Source organism: Hyperolius riggenbachi, chromosome 10, assembly GCF_040937935.1.
Source record: "Hyperolius riggenbachi isolate aHypRig1 chromosome 10, aHypRig1.pri, whole genome shotgun sequence".
Taxonomy (NCBI): Eukaryota; Metazoa; Chordata; class Amphibia; order Anura; family Hyperoliidae; genus Hyperolius; species Hyperolius riggenbachi.
In genome coordinates this window covers 123,451,831-123,471,442 of record NC_090655.1, presented here as the reverse complement: position 1 = coordinate 123,471,442, position 19,612 = coordinate 123,451,831, and the positions used below count along the sequence as shown (strand labels likewise).

Sequence of the window (19,612 nt, the reverse complement as noted above, 5' to 3'; positions counted from 1 at the left end):
TGAACAATCTTTGTCTTCAGGTCATTTGAGAGATGTTTTGCGACCACCACATTGCTACTTTTTAGAGAAAATGAACAGAGGAGAGAAACTTACAATTGGCACCCTAAGTACTCTCTCATAACTGGATTCACCTGTGTATGTAGGTCAGAGGTCACTGCCAATTTCAGTTCCAATAATTAGTTCTAAAGGTTTTGGAATCAATAAAATGACAACAGTGCCCACATTTATGTACCTGCCTAATTTTATTTAAACAATTATTGCGCACTTTTTGTAAATCCAATAAACTTCATTTCACTTCTCAAATATCACTGTGTGTCTCTCCTACATGATCTATTTAGCTGACTTTTTTATCGTAACAACTAACTATTTATACAGGAAAATCATGACCATTAACAACGTTGCCCAAACTTTCACATCCCACTGTAACTGACAGCAACTGATATAAATTCTGACAAAATCTTATCATAAATGGAAGGAATCCATCGTAAGTTGAATATGGAGAGCTTCTGAGAGGAACTGACAGTGAGATTAGTATGTAATATTCATTTGCAGGTACATCATGTGTTTTTTTACTTTTACTCGCTTCAGGTTCACTTTAAGTAGTTAGTTCTTCAAATAACTGCAGCCCTAGTTGTGTCTGCTTTGAAATGATAAATGGAATGAAGTATAAGAAGAGTATCATTAGTCTGGCTTATCCATAGAGCTGCCTGAAGGAAGGCTGCTTAGGTAAATCAGCAGGAAGCATGCTGAATAATGTGTTCCCAGCAAGGAGAACTGTTTGCAATAGATGAACACACAAAGGCTGGGAGTGAATATATGTGTTCATGGGCCCCCACACTACACAGAATATAATCGCTGAGGAGTGGACATGCCTCATTTTATGTGTACAATATCTCCCATTCACTGGACACATCTGTTTCATGACTGAAGTTGGGGAAGTGGGCATAATAATCCTTTAAAGCAAAAGGTATTCTGTCTCAATGTTTTATATGTCTTTGATTTCCCATCAGCGTTTCAGAAAAGCTCAGCATCCGACCCCACTTGCTGGTGGCCTGATAGAAAGGGACTTGCCTCCTAAAGCCTGGTTTCTCAACAAAATGCTAGTTAGAAATGTCATCTGAATTATTTTTTTTTAAGAAACCCCTTAGGGGTCGGTTCACACGGCCGGCTAACAGCAGCTCGTTTTGCTGATGTTAAACGCTTTTTTGTTATTGAAAAGAAACGTTTTTGTCATTACTTCACGTTGAATCTTTGATGCGTCACGTTTTGAGCTCCGAGGTAGATACAGAACCGCATGTACCCCCCTCATACCTGTTCCTCTTTCCCCTGATTACCTGCCCTATTGGTGCCTCATGTTCTGGCTCCATCTGCTCCTCCCCCTTGTCCACTTCCTGCCACACATCTTAACCCCAGGCCCACTCCTGTCTCCCAGCCCCCTTATTCCCCTCCTCCTACGCCCCCCCCCCCCTTCCCTCGCCTACCACAACCAAATTCAACCACCAAGCCCCTCTCCCGCCGCACCTCCCACCCTTCCCATACCCACGAACGTTCTCACCCCAATCTCATTCCCATCCGCCCCATACTCGGACAATCTTTTCCTCTTTCCGGCGGTCTCTGGAATGCCAGATCTATCCGCAACAAGCTTACAACTATCCATGACCTCTTCATCTCAAAAACGCTTGAGATGCCCTCACTGAGACCTGGCTCACCCCCTCTGACCTGCCTGCAGCTGCAGCCCTATCCTACGGGTGTCTACACCTCAGCCATACCCCAAGACCAGATAACAGGACTGGGGGAGGGGTGGGCCTACTCCTCTCCCTGTCCTGCACTTTCCGTGTCCTTACCTCTCCCCCTTCTCTTTACTTTACCTCCTTTTGAGGGCAATGTTATCCGCCTCTACCATCCCCTCCAAGCCATTATCGCAGTCCTGTACCGTCCCCCCTCAGTACAATTTCGCACTTCCTAGACAACTTTGCCTCCTGGCTTCCACACATCCTGTCCTCCGACCTCCCAACCATCATCCTCAGAGACTTTAACATTCCAATTGATGAGCCTACCACCTCTGCTGCCACTCAGCTTCTCTCCCTCACCAACTCCCTTGGCCTCACTCAGCATACTAAAGCCCCCACCCACAGCGCTGGTAATACTCTGGACCTAATTTTCTCCAAAGCCATCACACTTACAAACCTGGACATTGCACCATTCCCCATTTCCGACCACCACCTCATCACCTTCACCCTCACTCCGTCCAGCACCCCCTGCCCCCCTCCCCAAACTGGACGCTGGCAGAGAGATCTGCGCAACCTTGACCCCAATGTACTAGCCACACCCCTCCACTCCCTTATCTCCTCCCTCCCCAGCCTAACCTGCCCCAACCAAGCGGAAGCACAATACAATAGTAACCTTTCAGCAGCCTTAGATCATGCTGCTCCCCTGACCTTTCGTACCAACTGTCGCCCCAACCATTGCACACTGCCCTCACAAAAAAAACTACAAAATGAGACACGGGCTGCAGAACGCAAATGGAGGAAATCCCGCCACAAACATGATCTCCTGGGATACAAGACCAAGTTGCAGACGTACCATACTGCCCTCGCTGATAGCGAACAGATATACTTCACTCTCTTGATCGCTACCCAAACCTCCAACCCACGTTGTCTTTTTGCCACATTCATTGCCCTACTCAACCCCACACCTCCCCCCCAACCTCCACCCTCTCAGCCACTGACCTATCAAACTACTTTATCAACAAAATTACAACCATCCGGAGGGATATTTCTCTCCTCCACTCCATCGCCACCGCCTCCTCACCCCATCCTACTCCTGCCTCTTTCTCCTCCCTTACCTCCTTCAATCCTGTCATGGTGGAGGAAGTCAACCAGCTGCTGGCAACTTCACCTGCTACTTCCTGCCCCCTAGATCCGGTCCCATCTAATTCTCTGCGTACACATTTTTCTGATCTGGCCCCTGTCCTCACCCACCTGTTCAACCTCTCCTTCTCCACCGGCATCTTCCCCTCCGTATTCAACAGGCCACTGTGCTTCCCCTGCTAAAGAAACCTTCACTTGACCCTGCACTGCCATCCAACTACCGCCCAATCTCTCTCTTCTCTTTTGCCTTGAAAATTCTTTAACGCCTGGCCCACCAACGCCTAACCAACTTCTTCAATTCCAACTCCCTTCCTCTGCAATCTGGTTTTCGTACAGCCCATTCTACAGAAACAGCCCTCACCAAAGTGGTCACTGACCTTGCCGAAGCCAAAGGTAAATACTCCATCCTGCTCCTCCTGGACCTCTCCTCGGCATTTGACACTGTCGACCACTCCCTGCAGTTAATGGGCATTCAGGACCTAGCCTTAGCCTGGATCTCCTCCTACCTCTCCAATCGCTCCTTCACAACATTTTTCAATGGCTCCTCGTCCACTCCTACGCCCCTCTCAGTTGGTGTTCCTCAAGGTTCCGTCCTAGGACCACTACTCCTGTGCTTGGCCTACAAATCAGTACACAAGACCTGCCCAACCTACATCTCTAATCTGGTCCAAAGGCACATACCAGCCCGCCCCCTCGATCCTCCAATGACCTGCGCCTAGTCGCACTGCGCATATCTCAGTCGCATGCACGATTGCAGGACTTCACCAGGGCTGCCCCTACTCTCTGGAACTCTCTCCCACCAGCCATCAGACTCGCCCCCACCTTTAATACCTTCAAACAAGCTCTCAAGACTCATCTATTCATGCTCCCATACCCCCCTACACCAGCACCATAATACGTTCTGTTAGACACCTTCTCAACAGATGCACCTATTGTCTCCACCCTCACCCTTTAGATTGTAAGCCTCTGGCAGGGCCCTCTTCCCTAGTGTTTCCAGCTTGATTATGCAATCTTACTGACACTCACCCCTCTTGTGGACTAGAACAGTCTCTATTTTGACATATGACACCGTACTGTTATCAAATCATTTGCATGATCTTGTTTTGTTGTGAGTTTCCTGTATGTCCTACCTTGTATGTTAACCCATTTATCTGTTGTGCAGCGCTGCGTAATATGCTTTATAAACACAATAATAATAATAATAATAATAATAATAATGTAGCCTCTACTGCATGTAGCCTCTAGCGTATACTGCCGACTCTAGAGGCAACATGCAGCATCTTGGAAAGTTCAATCCACTACGGCGCCTGTGCAGCGAATAGTAAATGCATTGAGATCTATGCTCCTGTTCATCATCGCAGTGCAGGGCACTGTGGATCGCATTTATCAACAATGGGGAATGATGCATGCAGCTGTCCATCTGAACCAAGCCTTAAATGGAGCCAAGCCTTAAATAGTTAAAAAAAGGGTTTAACTTACATGGGGCTTCTACCAGCCCCCTGCAGCCGCCCTGTGCCTGCACTGTCACTAAGTCTCCCTTAAGTCCCCCGCAGTGATCCTCTTCCAGACGTTCAACTGGTAAGTTGACAGGCCACTGCAGTTAAAGTGACACTGGAGTGAAAAAAAATTATGATTTGTATGTGTAGTGCAGCTAAGAAATAAAACATTAAGAGCAGAAACATAAGTCTAATATTGTTTCCAGTACAGGAAGCGTTAAACGCCAGTTGTTCTCTATGCAAAAGAGCTATTGAGCTCCACGACTTTCAAAGTCGCAGAGAGCTCTGTCTTCTGAAGTTTATCTCAATTGTCAGTCACTGTATTTTCTTTGTCTCTCCGGAGGGCAGGTCAATAGTTCACTGGCCTGCTCTATAAAAACATTTGAATGCTGAGTAGTGTGTAAACTACAAATATTACAGAATGATGCAATGTTATAAAAATCAGTAACCAAAAATAAAAAATATTAGAATATTTTCTTTGCTACTAATGTTCTAGTTATTATCTGTACTATACAACCAATTGTATCATTTTTTTTTCCCCTTCCGTGACTCTTAAAGGTTCACTTTAAAGAGAACCTGTACTGAGTAAAAATATTTAAAATAAACACATGAGGTAACTTCAAATGAACATTACATAGTTACCTTGCCATCAGTTCCTCTCAGAAGCTCACCATTTTCTTCTGACAATAATCCCTTCCAGTTCTGACAATATTTTGTCAGATCTGAAATATATCAGTTGCTGTCAGTAAAATATCAGTTGCTGTCAGTTATACTGTAGCTGAGAGGAAAACTGATGTACCAGGTAATGTCCATGTTTCCCTATGGCTCAAGTGGGCGATGTTACAGTTTAACTGTGTGCTGACCAGAAAGCCGTTATGGGTAATGGCCATTTTCAAAATGGAGGACGGAAAATTTCCTTGATCACAGTGAACAAACAGGACGCGGGAGAGGAGAAAGACACTGAGGAGTAGACTACATGGAAGGTAAGTATGACTTGTGTATGCTTATTTTGACTTTTAATTTTCAATTCAGGTTTTCTTTAAAGGACACACGAGGTGACATGTGACTGATGTGATGAGATAGACGTGTATTAACTGTGCCAAACACACAAATAACTTATATATTTTTTTTTTCTTTATCTGCCTGAAACCGTTAAACATCAGGTATGCAAGTGATAGTTTCTTATTGGGTCGGGACTTTCATAGCAGAAAATGGCTTCTGAAAGCATGAAAGAGATAAAAAGTTCATAGATTTTAGCTCTGGCATACTTCAGTGAATGTGTCCTTGAGTAAAGACAAAGAAAAAGTACAAACTTTAAAAAGTAGATTTAAATATAATATAAAACTGTAGGGCAGGGGTCAGGAACTTTTTTTGGCTGAGAGAGCCATAAATACCACATATATTTTAAAATGTAATTCTGTGAGAGCCATACAATGTTTCAAACTGGGACAGTGTGCGCATGCGCAGCAGAGGGCTCATGTCCCTGTTGCCATGATGATGTGTATACAGTTTATCCACCGGGCAGCGGAAGTGTCAGACACGTCTTCAGCTTCTCTTGGGTTTCAGCAACATCAGCAGTTTCCCCGAGAGCCAGACAGGAGAAATGCCGACTAACAGCTTGCAGAATTAGTTAGCTGACTTGGGGTTGATTCACTTTGCAGGACGAGATCCCTGCACTTTGGCCCAATAGGCTGCCTGTAAAGTGACAGGCAGCCTATTGGGCCAATCAAAGTGCGGGGATCCCATCCTACAAAGTCACTAGACCTGACAGGGTCCAGATTTGGACAATTTGATCAGCTATTCATTTTGGGGTAGCGTGAGTAAGTTAGTAGTGCATGCTACAGCAGTAGCGTGCCTACTTTGAAAATTTTATTTGCGCTGCTTGAGCAGTATAGCTTAGTGAATCAACCCCTACTTATTTGTATGTGAGCCAGATGCAGCCATCAAAAGAGCAACATCTGGCTCCCGAGCCATAGGTTCCCTACCCCTGCTGTAGGGTATTTAGAAAAGTCATTTTTAGAAGGACGACAACTGTTTACTTCACTTTCTTTTCACCTTATGTCTCCTTTTTAACCTCCTGAGCGTTCTGGACGAGCTGAGCTCGTCCAGAGACGCCGGAGGGTGCCGCTCAGGCCCTGCTGGGCCGATTTCAATAAAATAAAAAGGAGCACACGCAGCCGGCACTTTGCCAGCCGAGTGTGCTACCTGATCGCCGCCGCAGCGCGGCGATGCGCCGCGTACAGCGGCGAAAGAGGGTCCCCCCAGCCGCCCGAGCCCAGCGCAGCCGGACCAAACCGTTCCGGCCAGCGCTAAGGGCTGGATCGGAGGCGGCTGACGTCCATGACGTCAATCCGCTAAGCAAAATCGCGGCCCTCATCGCGGCCCTTCTTGTTACTTCTGATCACCGGAGGCCATCAGAAGTGGGGATTAGGAGCGCCCTCTAGTGGGCTTTCATGCAGCCAACTTTCAGTTGGCTGCATGAAATCGTTTTTTTTTTTTTTTTTTAATAAAAAAAAAAGTCCAGTCGCCAGCCTGGCGATCTTAATAGAACGCCAGGCAGGTTAAAAACCTTTAGTTCTCTGAACAGTGGGTAAAGGAAATTGTGTGAGGGAAATAACATTTTGGAAATGTAACTTGAGTGAAATAGTAGATGTGCAGTTTGCAGTCACCAGTGAGAACTTCTAATTTAAAGTGTATCCGAGATGAACTTTTACACATTGCATAATTGTGTTCCTTTCCTATTGTTTATAGGGCATTCCTCAAGCCAAATACTTTTGTTTTGGTTTTAATACTCTAATTCCCTATAAACTAAACAAGCCACACCCACAGGTTTTCAGATAGCCAAAGCACTTTCAGACAGTAGCAAGGGCTCATGGGAGCTCAGTCTGGGCAGGAGTCGGGGGAGATATTACTAGCCAGAGATTTCAGAGGCAGAGGGGAGGAGGGAGGAGGAGGGGGGATTAGGTTTTTGTTGCTCAAGATACAGATAAGCCTGCCTCTGTGTAATGTTTACAAACATGGCTGCTGTCATTGTATCACAGAAAGAAATAATCTTATTCTATTTAAGCTGTTTGCAGCTAGATTTGCTGTGTATACTATCTAAACTTTAGATAGGATATATAGACAAGTTACTTGTTATAGTTAGTTTTTCATCTCGGATCCGCTTTAATTTAAAAGCATTTTGACCTGCAGATGCATACATTGACTATTTATTGATTTTGTAGACCAAGATGTAAACCTTTTTTTTTTTCCCCTCCTCCTCTTCGGCAGAAAACAAAAAGAAAGCTTGAAGATGCCTCACAAAGATTGGAGTGTTTATACGACAAGCTCCGGGAGAACACGGTAAGGTGGGAGTGATGAGAGGTTCTTTCAAACCCAGCTATAGGTATAGATGACTTCATTGTTTTGTGTAGTCAAACATTAAGAGTTTAATTTTATCTGCATGTAAACTCCTTGTTCAGCTCTTGACGTGGTAAGATGTGTTCACATGCACAATAAATCCTTGTACACTCCAAAGACGATTCTCGGTCGGGGCTGCCTCTGTCAAGAATCTACCATGTGTTCACTAGTTCCCAACCTCTCTCTGTCTCTGGGAGGTCCAGTAGATGAGTTTCTGGTTTGGAAACCTAGGTACAGATAAGAAAAGACTACAAAACAAAACGCCAGTATTGTAGTATTTTGTTGAAATGTAAAGAAATAACCACTCGCAAACTTGGGCTGCTACAGGCAACAACAATTTTGGGCATGTGGTTATGATGAGTCTCTTGTGTCAAGGTGGGTCGCACTTCAGAAAAGACAAAGGACCACTAAATGTAGTCACAGAGGAGACAATACAAGATGGGAGATGTCGCTCCAATTGTGATGTAATTTGTAGTGAGTGGAGGTAAGTAGTAGGAATGGTCTTGCCTCATGATGAGGTTAAGATATTTATTGTTAGACACCAATAAAAAAGACATGTTTCACAGGACCTTCCTGATTCCTCAGGTCAATACGAGACAGTGTCTGAGCTATGCATCTGTGTTTCAGAGAGCCAAAATGAAGAAAAAAAACTCATTTGGTGCTCTCGTATTGACCTGAGGAAGCGGGCAGGTCCCGTGATACGCTTTGTATTTTTATTGTGGTTTAACAATAAAAATCTTAACCTCATCAAGTAAGACTGGGAGCGATCTTCCGTTGGGGAGAGCCGAGGCCTGGCTCAGAGCAGAACTGGGCTGTGGGACCTAATAGACTTTTAGGGGCTGGAAGAAGCCCCCGGTGAGTGAAACTTTTATTGCTTATAAGTTGCAGATAGACAGGACAGAAATAAGATTATGGATGTACTAAGTACTTGTTCACACTATAAGAATTTGCATTTTTTTTTTTTTTAAGCACTGACGATTTTAGAAATCGCCCTCAAAGCGCTTGTGCAATGATTCCCTATGAGATTATTCACATATGAGCGGTTCGATTACGATCCGCTTTCAAAAGCACTGCCTGTACCATTTTCTGACCGCTTTGGCTCAATGGAAGGTATAGGGAAATCGCTAAGCACTTGAAAAACCGCTTTGTTTAATGATTTCCTGAGCGCTCTTAAGAATAAATACATTGTATATATCGGTAATCTTTTCCGTGTCAGAGTTCACTTGCTGACTGATGTTAGGAAATGAAAATCTCAATCACTCATCAAAAGCGATTAGAAAATTGCTTACACAAAATCGCCCAATGCTCAGAAAACGCCAGGAATCTTTTTTTAAAAATTGTGCACAAAAATGCTCAGCGCTTGTGATTTATAGTGTGAACATGGCCTCAGTCTTCAATTTCATATTGTTTTTGTGTTTCCTCAGCTGTCTCCTCATATCTTGGCTGGACTACATGACATTGCCCATTGTGTGGAGAGTCGTAATTACCAGCAAGGTCTTATTGTGCACACTCATGTGGTCAGCAGCAGCAACTTCAGTGAAGTCTCCGGTTTCATGCCCATCCTAAAAGTTCTAATGACTATTGCAAGCAAGCTGGGTGTGTAGTGCCAGGAAACCTTCTGGATATCATGAGTGCATGGAAAGACTCCTGTGGATTGGGTAATCAGTTTTTGGCATGCACAGGCACAGCTTTTCATCGTATACCTTTGTGCTTTCTCATACACACACATGTGCTGTGCAATACATACTTATGCAGATTCTAAACATTTTTGTAAAAAAGTTGAATGGGGAGCTAATTTGGAGGTGTTGGAAATCCAAGGTGCCCCTTGCACATCAGCCATAATAGCTGTTTTGTGTGTGCCAATTAACCAGAAGAGGCGTTATGTCAATACAACCACATAAAAGGGAACATGAATTAAAGACTACTGTGATATCCTAAGACAATCTCGATTACCTTTGTCATCTGCTTGCAGTACAAGACTGTATACTCATGGCTTCAACGAATCAATGCTTAAGAAGATATTTAAAGACCTGAATATTTGCTCATCATCTGTTTTTTCCTAACTGTATTCAGGGTTTAGTCTTAAGGCCCATACACACATCGGATTTTTGCGAACGACCCGTCGTTTGAACGTTCCGTCGTTCAGTCGTTCGCACGTCAAATCCGACGTGTGTACAGACTATCGTTCGGGTGATAAGACTGGTCCTGAACGATCCGCCCGGCAGATCGCTGAAAACCAGTCTTATCACCCGAACGATAGTCTGTACACACGTCGGATTTGACGTGCGAACGACTGAACGGCGGAACGTTCAAACGACGGGTCGTTCGCAAAAATCCGACGTGTGTATGGGCCTTTAGTGTCTCAAACCAACCAACCATGATGTGTTTTTTTGGGAGAACTCTATGTAAACTGGCTAATGCTACGTACACACATGCGACAACGATCGTTCGTTAAGAACGACGAACGAACTTTTAATTGTTGAAAGAACGACCTAAGTAAAGTTAGTTTTAAAAGGTGTGTAACGATCTGATCGTTAGAACGAACGTTACATCAAAAAAAAGCAACTATTGCGCCTGCGCATAAAAAAGAGAAGTTTCACGAAGAAATAGTGAAATGCGCATGTCAAGCCTAGTACGAACGATCGTTTCCAACGATGTACTACTTTTGCAAACGATCGTCGTTGGTTAAAATCCGCCGAGACAGAACTTTCTTTTGTAGCGATTTGGCTCGTTCGTCGTTTGCCTTAATAGTCGGTGGTTCGTTTTTTGTAACGATCGTCGTTGGTAAAGATCGGGGAACGATCGTTACAAACGACTATAGTCGCATGTGTGTACGCACCTTAAGGCTAGGGAAGATAACAGGGATTGCCTGTGTCTTGTAAAGTATAGTTTCCTTTGTAGCAAGGCTGCATAGCTTCAGTCCTGTGATGTTTCTCCAGCAAACTTCACCCTTGTTTTCCTCATGGTTTTCCTCATGGTATCAGTACCGATATGCGCTGTATCTCTGCCATATTAACCTCACTGGTGAAGACTTTGTACAAATAGGAACATACGCTGAAGGATGTTGCCAGGGGAAATACAGTGAGCTGCAGAGGTCAATCTATCATTGCAGGGAGTGCCCCAATGCGCTCTACCCCAAACTAAATTATAAGAGAATTTATTGAAAAGGATTTCAATATCTGCTTACGGTTATATAGTGGTGGGGAAATATGATGATTTAGCAGATGCAGGGTCTTTTTAGAGTGTAACTGAAATGATATACATAGTTAGTAGACAGTCCATTATCAGAAGTACAGTTTTTCAAAGTAATGTTATCACCATTTCTGATTCCTTCGCCCTTTAAGGCTCGTACACACGTCAGTTTTTTCCAAATGACCGGTCCTTTGGACTTCAAATCGGGCGTGTGTACGATCGGTCGTTCAGCTGATAAGACTGGTTTTGATGGATCCGCTTGGCTTGCCGGATCCGTCAAAACCAGTCTTATCGGCTGAACGACCGATTGTACGCACGCCCGATTTGACGTTCAAACGCCCAATCATATTTCACTGTGTTTGGCATTATCTTTGCTCCAATAATCCCATTACAGTCACTAAACAGTCAGCGCAAAATGGATCTGAAGTGCCGAATTGGCTACACTTTGTTTGCTTTTCATCAGGCAGCGTCTGAGAAGGGCACAAAAAGATCACAGCGAAATTGATTGCTTTAATTGATGCAAAGGGAGAAGATAAGCCCAGCACAAGGAAATCCATGTATGCTTTTAGAGTTGGATAAGACTAGGGCAAAATAAACCGGAGACATGCCCAAGGAAAGATGTCTGCAGAAGGCAAAGGAAGCAGACATACTTATAACATTACACTGAAAAGCCGCACTTCTGATTCTACTGGGCCGAATGGTAACTGCACTTTTGTCAAAGCAGTTACAGCTTAAGTTTTATCTCTTTGAATATATCATTTGCTGCTTTAAAATTTATGACCAGCGGTGTGAAGAGCCTTTTTTAAGCTTTCAGTCTTATTTAAACACATAGTGTGGTTGTAATATAAAGAAAATGCTCAGGTAGCTGCTATGGTGTCCTTTATTTAATTGTTTTTGTATTATTTAATATATATATTAATGAAAGCACAATAAGTGGTAAAATGGACAACGCTACTGAAGTTGAAGTGAATAGGGTGTGCAGTGGCATCATGTTTTGCAGTGTTTTAGGCACCAAATCTTGCAGTTTGTATTTGCATTCATCATTGTGGTCAGTCCCGTACTAGTGAAATTCTGAGGAACGAATGCAACTTTGCTTCTGTTTTCAGATAGGTTTGAGTCATTGACAGAAATCAGTGCTGTGTAATCAACATGAGGCATATGACTAGTTTTTTTCTTTTTGCATGCTTTTATTGATGATCCTTTTTACAATTGACGAGTATCCAGTGGCTGTTCATCTGTATACATTCGCACTGGAACATGCAGATGCCATGGAGACCCCAGGTGCTGCCAATCAAAGGGTGTGAAATTATTCCCAGCAAGGACTTGATAGAGGGCCAAACAATTCCACATATATCCCCAAACCTTAAGGGTCCTTTTACCCTTAATCAGTTGGTATGCGTTAGTGCGCGTTTTTTCCATAGCAGTGCATTGGGAAGAAGATTTCAGTTAAAACGTGTTTAGTGTGAAAGGTGCCATAGGAAAACATGGGCATTACTTTGAAAATCAGTTTGTTTTCGTTTTAACTGAGAGCAACTGATTAAGTGTAAAAGGGCCCTAATGCCCATCTGCAGTCAGTTTGAGTATACCACCTGTAACGAGAGGGCTATGGAGGCTGCCATATTTATTTATTTTCTAATAATACCAGTGGCCTGGCCTTGTTGTCCCGATGATTTATTTTGCTGCAGTCGTGTCTGATTCACACCAAAAACAAGCATGCAGCTAATCTTGTCAGATCTGAAAAATGTCAGAAACCTCTGATCTGCATGCTTATTTGGGGTCTATGGCTAAAAATATTAGAGGCCCCTGCAAGGCTGCCAGGCAACTGGTATTTCTTAAAGGAATCATCAGGCATTTAAAAAAAAAAAAGCTTTACTCACCTAAGGCTTTCTCCAGCCCCTTGCAGCCGATAGTCCTACGCCGACCGCTCCGCCGCCGTCCCGGGCTCTGGGCACGGTGCAGAAGCAGACTCTGAGGACGTCCTTACTGTGCCTGCGCAAACCGCTGCTGTCAATCAAGCCCACGTTGTACGCGGCTTACTGCGCATGAGGCAGAACTACTGCGGCTGCACAGTAAGCCACGTACAACGTGGGCTTGATTGACAGCGGCGGTTCACGCAGGCACAGCATGGACGGGGTCGGCCTCTGCACCATGCGCAGAGACCGGGATGGAGGCGGAGAGCAGATTGGTCGGCGTGGTACAGTCTGCTGCAAGGGGCTGGAGAAAGCCCCAGGTGAGTAAAGCTTTTTATTTTATGCCTGATAACTCCTTTTAAAAGGAAATAAATATGGCAGCCTCTATATCCCTTTTGCCTTGTTTGTCCTTTTTGTTTGACCTGGCAAGGTCCGTTGTTCGACCTGGCGAGGTTGGCATCTCCAACGGAGGGGACCTCGGGCCACCGGCTGGAAGCGGAGCTGCAGCGAGGGACATATCGGCTGCCAGGGGCTTCAGATCTTCCCTTTAAGGAAGAGTCACACTTGAGGGGATCACACTTGATTTTCCTGCATGTTCATTTTTGGGCTTGTTCACATTTAAATGCAGTGAAAATACTTCCTTCACACACCATTTTCTCACAACACTCGCTTTTCACCTTGTCTTTGTCTATTATGTTTAATGGCGTGCGTTGTAACAGAGACGAGCACCTGTGGTGTGCAGGAACATTTATTTCCTGCACGTTGTAAGTGTGAAATCTCACGGAAGGTGCCAATTTATAGTACAATATTTTCCTCAGATGCAATCATTCCATCAGGTTTGCTGGATCATAAACAGAGGGTAATTATTGATTAAAACCATAAATGGGCCAATTAGGGCACTTTCTCTCTTCAATCCTTTATGCCAATCGACCATAGAATTGTTTCTGGTCCATTTTCTCCACGTACTGCATGGTTTTCTGTACAATTTGGTCATAATCTGCATCTTAGGAAAATGTTGTAGAGTTAGAGGTCACCTTTAGTGTCCATGAATATGCAAACTTTCATAATGCCTGTATTGTGCCCATATCCTCATCCACTGCACAAAGGGTCATATACAATGTGAAAATAAAGGTATGTAATGGCACCTTATGCTGCCTGCTGTAGTCTGGTATATTTCTTACAGTTTAAGTTAATGTAACCAGATGCTCATTACCATATTGCTTTTTTGTCATTTTGTATGTCCTTCCTGATTCATATTTTTCTGATGCACTAGAATACCTGCACAATGCACATCCTGCCTCCCGTCTTGCATGTGTGAAAATGTGTGTCACCGCAACAGATTATAGACTTTAAAGGATACGTCCAGGCAAAATAAAAACAAAAATCTACATACCTGGGGCTTCCTCCAGCCCCTGGCAGCCATCCTGAGGTCTTGCTGCAGCCAGGTGACTCTTGGTCTTCTTTGCTGCAGAAGCCGACCTCACCAGGTCAGCTTCTGGGTCGGCTTCCCAGGCGCTCCACCACTGACGTCATCAGGACTGCACTGTGCAGGCACAGAACTGCACCTGCGCAGTACAGTCCTGATGACGTCAGCGGTGCAATGCATGAGAAGCTGACCTGCTGAGATCGGCTTCTACAGCGGGGAAGACCGGGAGCTGCGGCGAGGCAAGGGCACAGGACGGCTGTCAGGGTCTGGAGGAAGCCCTAGGTATGTGGATTTATTTTATTTTTATTTTGCTTGGACATATCCTTGAAACAGACCAGTAGAGTTTAGAAACCTGTTCTGCAGATTTTCGGACAAACTTTCTATTAACTACGTTGTCTGTCTGAAATGCCAAGATAAAGCAAACCTGAATTGAAAAAACCATAGGATATAATGAATTATATGTGTAGCACGGATAATTAGTAGCAAAGAAAAGTATCATTTTTATTTTAAGGTATATAGCTTTTTTTTATAACATTGCTTCATACTATCACAGTTGCAGTTTTGAAACCACTGTCTTTTTAAGCTATAAAACAATGACCTTTTGAACTTTCCTGCAGCAAAACCTTATCTTAAGCTGTCTCTCACTGTTTCTTTGCTTTTTAACTGCTTCAGAAAACAGGAATGTATTGAACCCAGTGAGTTGAATAGCTCAGAGAAGTTCTTTTGCATAGAAAAAAGAAGTTTAACTTTTCCTGTGCTGGAAAACAAAATGAGACTCTTCTTTGCTACTAATGTTCTATTTCTTAGCTGTACTACACATACAATTCATTATCTCACACATTTATTTTCACTTAAAGAGAACCTGAACTGAAAATAAAAAATAAGCATACACAGGTCATACTTACCTCCTGTGTAGTCTACTCCTTAATCTTTGTCCTCTCCTGCGTCCCATTAGTCCACTGTTATCAATGGAATTCTCCATCCTCCATTTTAAGGCCATTACCCCCTAACAGCTTCCTGGTCAGCACACTGTTAAACTGTAATATAATCCATTTGAGCCATAGGGAAACAAGGACATCACCTTGCACATTCAGTTGTAACTGACAGCTGCTGATATATAACTGACAGCAACTGGTATATTTCAGTTCTAACAAAATATTGTCCGAACTGGAAGGGATCACTGTAAGAAGAAAATGGTGAGCTTCTGAGAGGAACTGATGGTGAGGCAAGTATGTAATATTCATTTGCAGCTATGTCATGTTTTTATTTTAAAAAATGTACTCACTTCAGGTTCCCTTTAAGGTTTGCTTTAACCCAAGTAATCCTACAAAGTCTACCACTTCTATTGCCACCTCAAGCTCAAGCAACATTAGCATGATGTCAGTTAATATTAGGAACAACTGGAGCAAAGGGTAAATGGAAAAAAAATGTAGCAAACTGCAAATTTCTGTTTGATTTTTACCAGGAAATCAAACAGTGTAGACTGAACCTCATACAGAAGTTGTAAATGCGCGATAATTTAATAAAATATCTATGCAAAACTTTACTTTTAATATAGAAAACATACCTAAACTTCTGTGAGGAAAAAAAAAGCAAATTCATCCCAGGAATATCAGGCTAGTCCTCATTTTTTGAGTAGATGTAAATAGCAGCGTCTACAAAGAGCACCACTGGCTTCTAAAGAGCCTGTGTTGATGAGCAAGTACCTAACCATGTACATACTAATGCTTACAGAAAGAAAGTTCGGATTACTGCTGTTCAACAAGCAGAATAAAGTATTTTAAAATAATTCAGGAATAAAGTTTTGTAATCTTTGTACATCAGTGTACTGTTGCTTTGGTTGCAAGGGAGCATGCTTTGCATTCAGTACCATGTCAGGAAAATCTTACCTTGCTGCAGGCTGAAATGAATAGATCATTTTTATTAACATTAAAGCGGAATATAACCCTGCATTTCAACTTTGCTCTAAAACATTATTTACAGTATATTATATGCAACCAGCATTTTTTTTTTTACTACACCAGCATTGGAAGGGTTACACAGGGCTTTAAAGAGACTCTGAAGCGAGAATAAATCTCGCTTCAGAGCTCATAAATAGCAGGGGCACGTGTGCCCCTGCTAAAACGCCTCTATCCTGCGGCTAAACGGGGGTCCCTTCACCCCCAACCCACCCCCCGCAAAAGTGTGTCGTAGAAAAAGTCGCTGGCTGTCTCTTCCTGGAGGCAGGGCTAACGGCTGCAGCCCTGCCTCCAGTCGCGTCTGTCAGCGGCACATCGCCGCCTCTCCCCCGCCCCTCTCAGTGAAGGAAGACTGAGAGGGGCGGGGGAGAGGCGGAGATACGCGCTGACAGACGCGCGTGGGGCAGGGCTGCGGCGGTTAGCCCTGCCCCAACCAGGAAGCGCTCCCCCGGTGTATCGAGGGGGATTTGGGGGTGAAGGGACCCCCGTTAAGCCGCGCTATAGCGGCGTTTTAGCAGGGGCACACATGCCCCTGCTATTTATGAGGTCTGAAGCGAGATTTATTCTCGCTTCAGACTCTCTTTAAAGTCCCTAGAGATTTCTGCAACCGAATCCGAACTTGAGTTAGATACTTTTTGTTTACAAATATGTGTTTATTATGACTCATCTCTCTCACTGAGAAGGAGCTTGGAGGACAGCCAAAGAGATGTATCTATTGATAAACAGTTACACACTAACTAAATAGAATGTAACCATCTGAATGTCTGCACGGAACTTAAAACCTCTGTTTAACCCTTCCAATGCTGGTCTAGTAAAAAAAAAAATGCTTTTTGCATATAATATGCTGTAAATAATGTTTTAGAGCAAAGTTGAAATGCAGGGTTATATTCCGCTTTAAGTCACAAAATAGTTGTGTGGGACTGATGCATGTCCCATGACAGGCATGGAGCACACTTACTTGTCTGTCAATTGACATTGATAGGGAAAATGCACACAGTGCTGCACAGCTGTGTTGTTTTTTTTGTTTTGTTTGTTTGGGTTTTTTTTGTTTTTGTTTTTTTTGCATGCAAAAAATGTGTTAAACAGCCCATTGATTAACCTGGGTTCTTGTTCAAATGCATTTTTCTGTGCAGAAAACATGCATGAAAGCATGCTCCCTGCCTTAGAGATGGTCCATGATCTAGTTAATGCAAGTTTGTAGTGGATTGCAAGTGGGACTAGTCAAAATCTTCAACTTCTATGTTTGATTTATCAAATTTCAAGCTGCATCAATTTGCATAAAAATAACTCAAATTTCTAGGATTAAGTTATTAGCATCTCTTTGACCATCTCTAGATTAAATACAATATATACAATGTTTTTTTCCAAATCAAATGTGGCCCGAAATTGGAGACTTTGATTGTTTTTAGAGCAATTGAACAACTGGTTTAAATTCTTCTGGGATTCTTTTGAAAATCAATTTCTTTAAAATGTATTAGGGTAGGACACTCATTAGAATTATGGCCACTAAAGCGTTACCAGTAACTTGGTGGTCTCTTGCTTCAAAAGCCATACTCTTGTCTAGACCAAGGGTGGCAAACTCTGACCAAGGGTGGCAAACTCTGATACAAAGTGGGCCAAAGTTGAACACTTTGACCAGGTCGCGGGTCAAACTCAATTTCTAGTGGCCACCTTCTTCCTTATAAAGTTCCCTGATGTCTACCGGCTTCCCTCCCCTCCCCTATACAGTTTCTTGTGTTAAGTTGCCCCCTCCCTCCCCTATATAGTTCTCTGTTGTCTAGTGCGTTCCCCCTCCTTATATGGCTTTCCTCGCGAGGTGGTCTAGAGTGGGCTAAACATGATGCAAAGCGGGAAACCACTTGCGGGCCATATTTGGCTCATGGGCCAGAGTTTGACATGTATGCTCTAAACATATGTGAAATAATTGCTTATTTTATCTATCTGTAATTTAGAAATCTAGACCAGGTTGTTGCTGTAGTTACTTACATCTGTGGACCAGATCCATGCAATGAAAACCATGCATGCATTTTTCCTGTCATGGCTTTTTCTTTTTTTTTTTTTTAACAATATTGTTATTGTGGACAGACCTGGCATGACTATTGATTGGAAGAAACACTTTTGACAAGCATCACCCTGGGCAATGGTCACCATTACTAGGAACACCAAATGCAATTCCTTTATCCTAAAGATGGAAGGAATAGTTGTGATGCTACTAAGTTGCTTGTGTGACACAGACCTAAAAGTGCCCATTAACAGTACAATCTCCTAAACATTTGGATCGATCTGAAGCAATCATCGGGCCCACCAAAGGAGGGGTAAATTAAAAGTAATCAGATCAGACTAATAGAATTAATCTGAAGTTCAGATCAACTGAATGATGGATAGAATGGTTAACGGTATTCCATCAATTGATTGTCTGGTAGCTTCTGTTGCATTCACTGTCTCCATGTGTGATGCAGGTTGAGCATTATTTACCATGTTCCCAACAAAGTGGGACAGAATGGGGGTTGGGGAGGAGGACTTGGCAAAACAAAACCCAAAATTGAACAAGATACAGTTTACGCTAATCAACATGATTGCTTTGAGACTTTAAGTTTTACAGTGTACATGTGAGGGGAAAAGGCTCACCTTAATAGTGGGGAGTCTCTGGATCCTCAAGAAGCTTCCCCCATTCTCCTCTGCACAGCTCGGTATGCCCATCAGCAGGGACCCGCTCCAACTTTGGTGGAAAAAGCTTAGCCTGCGGAAGAACGGGCTGTTTGTGTTGTAGAAGAGACCCAATCAGGCTCGGCTTTTTCCATCCAAGCCCGATCAGGTCTGTGCCACTGTGCAAGGCTAGTGCGGCCGTGTGCCTGCGGGCTTCAGGGGTTTCATCACTGGAGCTGCCTAGAGGAGGAGGATTGAGGAAGCCTCTCTATAAAAGTATCCAATTTTTGTTTAAAAGCTCACAGGTTTACTTTAACTTTGAATCTGAATCTTTCCAAGTAAAAAAAAAATATATATATTGTTCATACAAGGAACATGTGTACAGTATGTACTAACTATGCCATTTATTATTGTTTTAATGATATCTGTATGCTTTAAAGAGCCTAGAAAGCTCGTGCACAGCTATTGGAAGGGAAGGCTCAACATTTTTTGGTCACTTTTTTTGGGAGGACATAACAATACAACTAAATATTTAGAGTGTGTAGAAACACCAGTTTAATGCAGACTCTGTTTTAAGGAAATGTTGTCTGTATAAGATTAGCATGACCAGTACAGAGATCCTAATTTTCACAAAAGGTTTTCACATTTTTATGGTCTAACACAATGTGTACATCTTGAAGTCTTTACCCTCACGGTACAGGTCTACCAGCCCCCT

The 19,612-nt window shown here is 43.3% G+C and overlaps 1 protein-coding gene across 4 annotated transcripts in view; it reads left to right on the top strand.

The window, feature by feature from the left end:
• The window catches only part of SEC31B (SEC31 homolog B, COPII coat complex component), a 109,503-nt gene extending 99,795 nt beyond the window's left edge, over positions 1–9,708 (top strand). For all 4 annotated transcript variants that reach the window (XM_068257876.1, XM_068257875.1, XM_068257874.1 and 1 more), the window contains 2 exons: positions 7,637–7,708; positions 9,190–9,708. In XM_068257876.1, the coding sequence (XP_068113977.1) occupies positions 7,637–7,708; positions 9,190–9,369 (252 nt within the window). In that variant the 3' untranslated portion in view covers positions 9,370–9,708. The remainder of the gene's footprint in view (positions 1–7,636; positions 7,709–9,189) is intronic.
• The last annotated feature ends 9,904 nt before the right edge of the window (positions 9,709–19,612 follow it).